Consider the following 11,387-nt stretch of genomic DNA (forward strand, 5'->3'; position numbering starts at 1 on the left):
AAGATGCTTAATCGTTTTTAGGGTTTGCTTTACCTTGTTATATGGAGCTACCCACCGCGCAGCCGAATCAATTATAAACAAGATTGGTCACTTGGAGTGCAAGAGAGCTTAGAATCTAAAGTTACTAAACTGAGTACTTTCAGTACGCATGCCCCACGGCTCCATGCAGGCATGCATGCACCTCTATAAATAGCATGCACAAGTCGAGCTCTCAACACCACCACAACACGACCTGTCTGGCACTAGATCTAGCTTGTCGATTCTTCGGAGCTTACACTCGGTAACAGTTCGTCTGTCAACGATGCAAGGCCTCGCGCCATCTTCCAAGCTGTCTCTGACCGTCGTGGTCGTGGGGCTTCTCCTCGGCATGGCGGGCGCCGCCCACGGCCTGACGAGAGTCGTCTCCAGCAGCCCCGACGAGCCGTGCATGAACATGACGCTCTACTACCACGACATCCTCTACAACGGCAACAACACGGCGAACGCGACGACGGCGGCGGCCACCAAGCCGACGGCGCTGGCCACGACCTACTGGAAGAACAGCACCTACTTCGGCGCGCTGATGGTGTTCAACGACCCCATGACGGTGGGGAAGGCGCTGCCACTGGCCGGGGAGGAGCCGGCGGCGCGCGCGCAGGGGTTCTACTTCTACGACAAGCAGGAGTCGCTGACCTCCTGGTTCGGCTTCTCCATCGTGTTCAACTCGACGGCGCACAAGGGCACGCTCAACCTCGTCGGCGCCGACCTCATGGGCGACGCCACGCGGGACTTCTCCGTCGTCGGCGGCACCGGCGACTTCTTCATGGCGCGCGGCGTCACAACCATCCGCACTGACGCCATCGAGGGCCTCTACTACTTCCGCCTGCAGATGGACATCAAGCTCTACGAGTGCTACCTCTGACTCTGACGATACAGCATGCATGCATGCCCTGTGTGTGTCAATTGATGTGCTGCTGATGTTGTTTATGCTTTTCCATATTTTTTCTGGTGTGTGTGTGATGGGTTGCTTGTGTATCATTGTCGAATACGCCCATAAGTATCTTTACTGTTTAGCAAGATTGATCGGTTTGTAAGTGTTAGTTCAGGAGAGTATCTCTTCTAGAGAATTTTTTACAGATTAAATTTGTCGGTGTCACATATAGTCTCACCAAAAATCATTTCTCCACCATAACATATTAGTCACGGAACATTTCAAATGACCCGTTTAAAACGAGACACGATATCCACACGGTTGCAGTTACGCGAGGGTGTGCAATGTTGGTACGGTCGGATCCTAGAAACATTTAAGGCAAGGTGGATCGTCTAGTTCTAACCAACTGCTTCAATCCCCGGCCCATCCATTTGGTATGGTGTCTAGCTTAAAAACCTACAGTGGTGGCGCCTTGTTTTATGAGAGGGGGTCGGTTGTGGTCTACTGGTTGGGGCATGTAGCATACAGTGGTAAGAATGAATTCTTGATCAATTTGCTAAATTTATATTAAACTTGTCATGCTAATTAATCATTGGTTATATGATGATTACCACTGCTAATTAGTTATCTATCTTCCATGTGGCACTACTTATTCTTGATCAAGCTGTAGAGAGAATACTTGGTCCAGACTTTTCGCCCTGATTACAAATAAGATAAGACTTTGGCGACGCTTATGGGGCACTATTTTATTTTTGAAAAGGAGGAATACCCACGTCCTCTGCATCTCATGATGCACACATTCATATTATTAAAAATTGAGGTTCAGAACAAAGTCTCAAAGAGTAGTGCGAAACTCATAAAAAATAATCCGTCACAACCGGCGAAAATAGGAAGAGATGACTAAACACATATCCTATTGTTGGACAGCCATCCAAACCGGTTGTAGGTATCCCATGAAACCATCTCCCATCAGCTTACGGGGCAATATGGGGTCCATTTGAGTGACACGCCTTGTCTTGGGAGCTAATGCACACTCCATGCCGCCTCATGATGGCTCTTCATCGAGAGTTACGATGAGATGACTGATCATGATGAGTTCCAAGTTGTCTACCCCCCCCCCCCCCCCCCCCCCCCACACACACACACAAACACACACCCACGCACACCGTCGACGTTGCAACTAGTAGTTCTTGCGAAATGGCCAACATTCCATGACCATTTTAACAGGACCAACAAGACGACATCTCATGAATCTTCCTTAGGGCCTTGTTTGGAATTGGAGTCAACTAGGTGATATGTTTGGAAGCAACTTCCAGTGTTCCTTCTCTCGACCAGCAAATAGTTTGATTTTTCGTATCTTGAAGGACACAGGGAGGAGCTATGTGATTTCATCCTCAGATTCATGCAAAGGAAGAACACTATTCTCAACATCAAGGAAGAAACCATTATCTCCAATCTTACAGAAATGTGAGTAGCAGGAAGTACATCAACACCCTGACTAAAGTGTATATACAAAATGTTGGCAAGCTAATGAACAAGGACGATCTTGCAATTAAGGTGAATTTTAATTTTCTTAGTGATTTAGATGCTTCATATCCTTACACTAGAATTTTCTTTTTTTTATATATATTTGAAATCCTGCATAGAAGACATTTCAAGCAAAGATTGATATTGAATATATTTTGAACTCATTTATATATTTTTTGTTTCACAAATTGATTGAAATAAAATTCACAAGTGAAAAACAACTATTAAAAATGCTTTTAATTAATTCCAAAATGCTTTTATATTATTCCAAAAATAATTTCAATTAACTGTAACTATGAAAATGATTTAATATTTCAAAATTATTTTATTTTGAAAAAACTAAAAAGTGAATTAAGTTATACCAAAACAATGATTTTCATGTTTTCCATTTTCACTATTTAAAATATTCCAGAAACATATATTTCAGTATCTTTTTCAACTTCGCTTATTTGAAATATTTCACATATCACATATTTCACTTATTTAGAATATTTTTGAAACATACAGCCCAGTAATTTCAGTACATATTTTTCTTTTACTTATTTAAAATATTTCATCGATCATACTTTTCAGGTATTTCAATTATTTCACATGTGTGGATTTTAGTTATTTTATATAAACCATTTCATTCATTACATAACAGTTTCACTATTAAAAAATGAAATTTCAGTTATTACAATTTCATAAAAAATGATTTTAATTATTTCATTAGCTCCAGAGACAACTATTTCAATAACTTAAAAATGAGTTCTACCTACCGGAAAAGTCAGTTTCACTTAGTAGTGTCTAAATGACTAAAATATGTATTAATATGTTCGAAAAGCTTAGTGAAGTAATTTAAATATGCATTCGATCCTATTTTAAATAATGTAATGATTATGGAAATGATTTTAAATATCATTGAAATACTAATAATGAAAACTACTTAAAATATATCAAAATTTGGTCTTATTCTAAAGATCTTCTCGCTCCAACATATAAGAAGTTTCAAAAATCAGATTTTTATTTAGAATATAGTCATCTAAAATCGAATGGGTAGGATGGCTCTCCCCTCTCCTCTCTCTCCCATGGCGATGCCTCCCTCCCCCTCCTCCCCTCCGGCGGCGGCCTCGTCTCGTGCGGCCTCCCCCCTCTTCCCCGTTGTCTACTCCTTGTTCCCCCTCGGCGGCGCGCCCCGGCCCCCTCGCCTCGCTCCGTCCTCCCCGCTCCTTCTCGGGCCAACAGGTTCTGGGCTCTCGACTCGGATGATTCGGGGTCGGCTTCTGAGGCTCTTCCTCCCCCTCCTCGTCCGGTCCCTGCGGGCGGTCTCTCCATCGTTTCGGCCCCGGGCCGCCGTCGGAAGTTCGCCCCTGGCGGGCGCAGTCGGCTTGCCGGTGTCGTGGTGGAGGAGGTTGGCTGGCGTCGCGTTTCCCGTTGGCGCCGCCGTGCTGCGGCCTGGTCTCCGGTTCGGGGGCCTCTGGGCTCTGGTGAGGGTGGGGGGGGGGGGGCGGTGGCTGTCGGCTCCGGCTTCGCCGTCGGCGGCGGCGGCGGCGCCTGACCTAGATCTGGAGATGGGGTTGGTGGTGGATTCTGTGTCTGGGCTGCGGGCCCTTGTGCCGCTTGATGGGCCTGGTGGGCTTGGGTCGGTGCCTGCCCTGGCCTGCGTGACCGTTTTCCCCCCTCCCTTCCCTTTACTCTGGGTCGCGCATGGCCCAGGCCCAGTCCCCCTCCCCCCTCGGCCCTCCCTGTCGGCCCGGGCCTGGCTCGGTCCGGGTATATATGGATCCGGAAGGGGTCGGTTCCCCCATTTCTAGGGTTTCCTGCCTCCTCTTCCGATCTGCGTCGTCGCCGCCTCCCCATTCGCTTCTTCTCCCGATCTGCCCCTCATCCTCCCCTTTCCCGTTCGTTTGCGGCGGTGGTCGCGATGGATCGTTCGCGCGGGTCCTCAAGCGAGGCCGTCTCCGGCCAGAAGCGGGGGCGTGATGGATCTGGCGAGGCGGCGACCGATCTGGAGTATGAAGCTGTGCTGCGCGCTAAGCTCCAGGCGTCGCTCGCTCCGGAGGCGGGGTCAGCGGCGGCCGGCTCGTCCCGCGCGCCTCTGGTTCTGGGCCGTGGATCCCTCGCCGCCCCTGCATGGCGCTCCTCCGGCCGTTGCTGATCCTTGGGAGCTGGCGGCCGCGGGCAGTTGGGCTGGCTCTTCTAGCCCGGTTCCGCCGCCTCCTCCGCATGGTGCTGCTCCCCTGGGTGGTGGGTCGGTGCGGGCTCCGGCGGTGGCTGGTGGGGGTCCGTCGCTTTTCGTCCCGCGAGGTGCGTCGGGGGCGCCGGTCCGCCGTCCCGTTGGCGCTGCTGCTGGGCGGGGCGTCGGATCTGGGCCCGGCGCGGCTGGTGATCGTATTCTCCCCCCTCCCCCTTGTGGTCCTGGTCGCGCTCCTCCTCAATCTCAGGTCGCCAATCCTACTCTCACCTGCTTCGCATGTCACCGTCCTGGTCATTTTCAGTCCCAATGCCAAAACCCCCCCTTCTGCCTCATCTGTAGGGAAGATGGTCATCTCACTATGGATTGTCAGAACCGTACCAAGCCTCCTGCCTTTGTCCACTATGGTCTTGGCCTTCCTGGGTGCTCCTTCTTCGCCTTAGATAGGGAGGTTCCTACTGTTGCTCCTATTCCAGCGCTCTCCATGGTCGGCATCATCTCTGTCCAGTCCAAACGCATAACATCCCAGGTTCTTCTTGATGAGCTCCGGTTGTGGGATGAGGGAGGGTGGGACTGGAAAATCCGTCAGCTTTCAGACTTCGAGTTTGCTGCGACTTTCCCCTCCAAGGAAAGCCTCCGCGTGATTTCCTCCTGTACTAGCTTCACGTTGCCTCTAAACCAATTGGTTGTCTCGGTCAAGGCTGCATCTAATGGCTCCAAGGCTGTCTCCTCCCTGTCTGATGTATGGGTTCTAGTTGATGATGTCCCTCCTGTGTTGCGTTCCACGGCGTTTCTGATGGCTTTCGGGGTGCTAATCGGCAAACCTATTGAGGTTGATCATGAGTCTTTGGCTATCCTCGGGCTGGTCCGTCTGCGGGTGTGGTGTGTGGATCCCCTCTGTATCCGTGGCTCCATTGATGTCTTCCCCTCGGCTGGTGGCTTCCGGCTCAGGGTCCGGGTGGAGGGTGACTCGGGTCCGGTGTCGCCCCCGCCTCCTCCCCCGCCCCCTGCTTCCGACATTGATGACAAGAGCAAGGATGGTGACGGTTACCCGGACGATTCTATGCATGGCAATGATCAGCGCTTTACCCAGTCGGAGTGGGACGGGCTCTCTCCAGAAGACCAGGACCTGTTGAAGGAGAATGCTCCGGTCGGCCGGGGGGCTAATGATTCGTTGCCGGACTCTGTTGGAGGGGCTGCGGCTTCTGGTGGGGCGAAGGGAACTCCATTTTCGGCGGTGTGCTCTAACCTTCCAGCCCGCCCTGCCTCTCCATCCCTCTCAGGCATTGAAGACTTGCCCCCGGCTGGCCCCTTAGCCTCCAAGAAGAAGAAGAAGTCGTCGGTCAAGAAATACTCTGCTAAAAGCAGGGCGTCTGGTGATTCAAGGCAGTCTGCGGCTGGGCTCTGCCGCAGGCTGGATGCTGACTTGGGTACGGCCTCAGGCCCGTCTTCTGCTGCGGCATCTCCCTGCCGTGCTCGTCCTGCGCCGTTGCGCTCGCCGGCATCCACGGCTCGCAAGAGCGGCCGCGTCTCCAACAGCGGCGAGCGGGTGGCTGATCGGGCCGCTCGGCGTGCTGCGGCTCGGGATTTGCCTCCTTCAGGTTCGCATCCATGCCCCCCCTCCTCTAACCCCGATGTTCATTCTCCTGTTCGTTTAGTGCTTCCGTCTCAATCTGATGAACATTTGCTTAGTATTTTAGATGATGTGGGTATTTGCTTTGATGCTAGTTTGGGTTCTGCCTCTTCATTGCTTGGCGTTATTAGGGCTAATGAAATAGCTCAGGCTGACATCGCTAAAGCCAAGGAGGCTGGGCTGGGATCGATTGCCCCATTGGTTGTGGCCGGTGGGGATGAGGGGGGATCTGACAGGAGTCAGGCTCCCCCAACTGCTTCTAAACGTGGGGCTGGGAAACGTGCTAAAACCTGCAAGGCTCCGAGCAGGTCGAGCCTTAGAATTAAAAACCTCTCTTTTAGATGAAGGCTCTATTCTGGAATATTAGGGGTTTCGGCGCTAGGGGGCGCAGGGACCAGCTAAAAGACTTGGTTCGTTCTGAAAATGTTGATATCATTGGTCTTGTCGAGACTCTCAAACCCTCCTTCTCCCCAAATGTACTCTCGGCCGTTGCTGGGACAGAGAGATTCGATTGGAACTTTGTGGCCCCTGTTGGTCATTCGGGTGGTATTCTTCTTGGCACTAAGAAAGATGTTTTTGATTTTGTCGCTTTTGATCATGGCATTTTTTGGGCTAGCACGGTGGTTTCTCACTGAATCCTTAACTCTTTACTAGAAATCATGGTGGTATATGGTCCGGCTGATCATTCTATGCCATATATTTTTCTGGATGAACTTCGCAATAAAATTGAATCCTGTGAGCTGCCACTATTGATTGGGGGAGACTTCAATTTGATGCGCTACCCTTCGGATAAGAGTACCTCTAACTTCTCATGGCCGCTGGCCGACGCGTTCAATGCTTTCATCAGAGACACGGCGATCCGTGAAATCCCTAGGGTCGGGGCCCATTACACCTGGACGAATCGCCAAACTTCTCCCATTCGTTCTGTCCTTGATCGGGTTTTCTTGTGTCCTACTTGGGATTCGTTGTTTCCCCGTGTCATTCTTAGAGCCCTGGCTATAGTGGGCTCGGATCACTCCCCTCTGATTCTTGATGATGGTACTCGTTCGGTTGCCTTCCCGAGGTTTCAGTTCGATGCCTCTTGGCTCCACGTGGAGGGTTTCGCTGACTTGATTGCGCAAAAGATTTCGTCTTTCCTGTCTTCTAACTGCCGATCTTTTGGTCCGATGGACGACTAGCATCAATGCTCCTATTTTCTTCGTAGATTCCTTCGGGGTTGGTCTAAAAATCACTTTGCTGAGTCAAGGCGTGACAAAGTTAGGTTGGCTGCTCAAATAGAGGTGCTTGATGCTCGTGCGGACAACTTAGGCCTCTCCACGGCCGAGTGGCAGACCCGTTATGGTCTTGAAGAGGCACTTTTGGGTATTCATCGTCAGGAGGAAGTGTATTGGAAGCAAAGAGGCACTATTAATTGGACTTTAAAGGGTGACTCGCCCACGGCCTACTTCTTTGCCATCGCGAATGGTAGACGTCGAAGATGTCTGATCGATAGCCTCTTATCGAGGGCGTCAGGGTCTCTGATCAATCTGTGATTATGCGTCACGTGGTTCATTTCTTCTCTACTCTCTTATCTGCTCAACCCGAGCTGGGTTTTAGGTTGGCGCCTACCTTTTGGTCTCCCCTCGAACAGGTTTCGAGCGATGAAAACGAGGGATTGATGATTCCCATTTCTGAAGAGGAGATTTTTGATGCGATCTGAACTGCCAATTCTAACGCGGCTTCCGGGCCTGACGGTTTCTCCATTCCTTTCTTTAGGCAGTTCTGGCCTCAGTTAAAAGGCCTCATTCAGGCAATTACACAAGGCTTTTGGCTGGGAACTGTTGACATCTCTAGATTGAATTACGCGGTGCTCACTCTCATCCCTAAGGTCAAAGAGGCTGACTTGATCACCCAGTTTAGGCCCATTGCCTCAATTAACAACTTCGCGAAGATCCCGGCTAAGGGCCTGGATACTAGGTTGTCTCCGATCGCCCATCGTGTCATCAGTCCTTTCCAGTCGGCGTTCATAAAGGGTAGATTTATTCTGGATGGTGTTCTTTGCTGGCATGAGATTGTCCATGACCTGCGGACCAAGGGCACTAAGGCAATGGTTCTTAAACTTGATTTCGAGAAGGCTTATGACTCGGTGAGCTGGAATTTTCTTCGCCAAGTTCTTCTTGCTAAAGGCTTCGAGGGAGAGGTGGTTCACCGTCTTATGCAGCTCGTTTCGGGAGGGCACACGGCTGTGGCGGTTAATGGACAGATTAGTAATTTCTTTGCTAACGGTAGGGGCCTTAGACAAGGAGATCCGGCGTACCCCCTTCTCTTTAACTTCGTTGCGGATGCTCTTTCTCATATCCTTTCTCGAGCAGCTAGTGCTGGTCACATTACACCTGTTAGCTCTCACTTGATCCCCAATGGCATCACTCACCTTCAATACGCGGACGACACCATTATTATGGTTGAACTTAATGAGGCCAGCCTCACGAACCTGAAATTCCTTCTCCTATGCTTCGAGGCGCTATCGGGTCTTAAAATTAACTTTTCAAAGAGCGAAGTAATTGTGACTGGGGTACCTGACTCTGAAGCTCAGAGAGTGGCACATCTTCTGAACTGCTCCCTTGGTTCTTATCCTTTCAAATACCTGGGCCTCCCAATCTCCCCTCTCAAGCTATTGGCAAAAGACTTTGCCCCGGCAGTGACTAAAGTAGGGAACAGAGTCCTGCCGTGGAGAGGCCGTTATAATTCCCAGGCGGGCAAGGTCGCCCTCACTAATGTGTGCCTCTCCTCCCTTCCGATGTTTCTAATGGGCTTTTATCTCCTGTCCGGAGGGACTCACGCTGGTTTCGACAAGCATAGGGGTGCTTTTTACTGGAACTCCTCGGACAATAAGCGCAAATATAGGATGGTTAAGTGGGATCTAATTTGTAGGCCTAAGAACATGGGGGGCCTAGGCATCATTAACACGATGGTCATGAACAAGTGCCTCATGATAAAATGGTGGTGGAAAATTATGTTCCTCGAGGAGCGCCCCACCTGGCTTTCTCTTCTCAAAGCTAAGTACTTCCCCTCCTCGAGCCCCATGTTCGCCTCTTCCTCTGGTGGTTCTCAGTTTTGGCGTCAGCTTGTTAAAGTTCGCCCGATTTTCCGGTCCCTTGTTAAGTTTGTAGTTCGGAATGGTAAATCCACTCGCTTTTGGTTAGATTGGTGGGTTGGGGATACCACTCTCGCGGTGGCCTACCCGACCCTGTTCTCGTATTGCGCTGCACCCGAGATCTCTATCTCTGAGCTCTCGGCTCACAATTGGGACCTTGACTTCCGGCGAACCCTTTCTCCTGTGGAGTTGGATTATTGGCAACGTCTTACTGCCCGCTTCCCCTTGCTCTCGGAGAAAGATGACTCGGTTGTCTGGCCTCACTCTGCTTCGGGGCGTTTCTCAGTTAAATCCGCATACGCCAAACTTATCTCGGGTGCCCGTACAGTGAAATTCAAGGATATTTGGTCGGCACGTATCCCTCCTAAGATAAAAAATTTCTTGTGGCAAGCTTTCCGTCGTAAACTCCCTGCGGCTGATCAAATTAGGAAGAAGAACGGGTCGGGCTCTGATAGATGCGCTCTATGTGGGGCTCTTGAAAACACCGAGCACATATTTTTTCATTGCTCTTTGGCTAAATTCCTTTGGAGTTGTATTAGACTTTGGCTTCATGTTAATTGGAATCCATCTTCTTTCGAGGACTTGCGGCGTTGTGTCAGTACTTTATCAGGCCGGTCTAAGAGGGTATTCTGGGTTGGTTGGGCAGCGATTTGTTGGTCGCTGTGGACTACTAGAAACAAGTTCGCTATCGAACATATTTTCCCGGCTAACCCGTGAATTGCTTATTTAAAGCCAATGTCTTTTTGCAGCAGTGGAGATCATTGACTAAGGAAGTGGATTTAGAGACTTTCGACGACATGTTATCTAAGATGAGATCTACGGCTTCTTCCCTGCTGCAGCGATCTAGGAGGATGGCTTAAACTCCGGTTCTTTTGGACTCTTGGCTGGCCTGCGTGCCATGTTTGGCTGGTTGCCATGTACTCGTACTTCTTAAACTTTGCTCTACTTCTGTGATGTTTGGTTGGCTGTGTCGTGACTCTGCCTGGTGGCTTTATTTATAAAGTCGGGCGTATGCCTTTTCTCTAAAAAATATAGTCATCTAAAATAGAAAATGCATGTGAATTAATAGTAGTGGGAGCATGTGAGAGGCATCACTAGTGTTTCCTCGCACCGGGACCCGTCAGGTGTGACAGAGACATCACTGCATGGGCCGACCACCTGCATGCTAGGCCGAACCCAAATACAACCGTATTTTTTTCCATTCCGAAGACAGCTTCCTTCAACTCCTCAAGCGTGAATTTCCTAGTGTGGAATTTTTGTTCCTACTCACTCAGTGTCTCCACACCCCTGTGATCCAGTGTCAATGTCTTGATCTCTGGTTCACACTAAATTGTTATTTGGCCCCTCATATTCTCAATCCTCGGACACGGTTGGCATGTCAGCAGCAATACTACATCGAAAACGGAAAAAGTGATGCCAAGACATACTCGTAAGGAGTATATTACAATTTGATTAGCTTTTATACTTTGGAATGAAAAAAAGAATCGACATACGTTACTTTGACGTACCAACCATGCGCTGCCTCTCTGGGCATTGCGTCTGTTCCAGTGAACCAACTAATTTTATCCTATGAACGAATATTCTCTGATCCAAACTAAGAAACCGCAGTTCATGTGTGTTGCTTTTGGAAGCCGACCTTACCTGGGACGCTCGTGTACACCTCATTGCGAGGCTGACGTCTGACTGCCAGCAAGGGAAAGGAGTCGGCTGCCCAATAGAAAAAATGCTTAATCGTTTTTAGGGTTTGCTTTACTTTGTTATATGGAGCTACCCACCGCGCAGCCGAATCAATTCTAAACAAGATTGATCACTTGGAGTGCAAGCGAGATTAGAATCTAAAGTTACTAAACTGAGTACTTTCAGTATGCATGCCCCACGGCTCCATGCAGGCATGCATGCACCTCTATAAATAGCATCCACAAGTCGAGCTCTCAACACCACCACAACACGACCTGCCCACTTAGCAGTGTTCTACTACAGCTAACACTCGGTAACAGTTGCTCTGTCAACC

The 11,387-nt window shown here is 49.8% G+C and overlaps 1 protein-coding gene across 1 annotated transcript; it reads left to right on the forward strand.

Moving 5' to 3' along the window:
- Positions 1-301: 301 nt before the first annotated feature.
- Positions 302-901, forward strand: LOC123048933 (dirigent protein 5-like). Its single transcript, XM_044471947.1, has 2 exons — positions 302-661; positions 761-901. Exons 1-2 carry the CDS (start codon positions 302-304, stop codon positions 899-901), a joined length of 501 nt encoding a protein of 166 aa, XP_044327882.1.
- Positions 902-11,387: the final 10,486 nt, after the last annotated feature.

The sequence above is a fragment of the Triticum aestivum genome, chromosome 2D (genome assembly GCF_018294505.1).
Source record: "Triticum aestivum cultivar Chinese Spring chromosome 2D, IWGSC CS RefSeq v2.1, whole genome shotgun sequence".
NCBI lineage: Eukaryota > Viridiplantae > Streptophyta > Magnoliopsida > Poales > Poaceae > Triticum > Triticum aestivum.

Excerpts from the sequence above, each read along its gene's own strand:
- LOC123048933 (XM_044471947.1), top strand. The coding sequence starts at position 302 with ATGCAAGGCCTCGCGCCATCTTCCAAGCTGTCTCTGACCGTCGTGGTC. Across the intron at positions 662-760 it reads TCTACTTCTACGACAAGCAG|ACGCGGGACTTCTCCGTCGT; the intron begins GAGTCGCTGACC and ends ATGGGCGACGCC.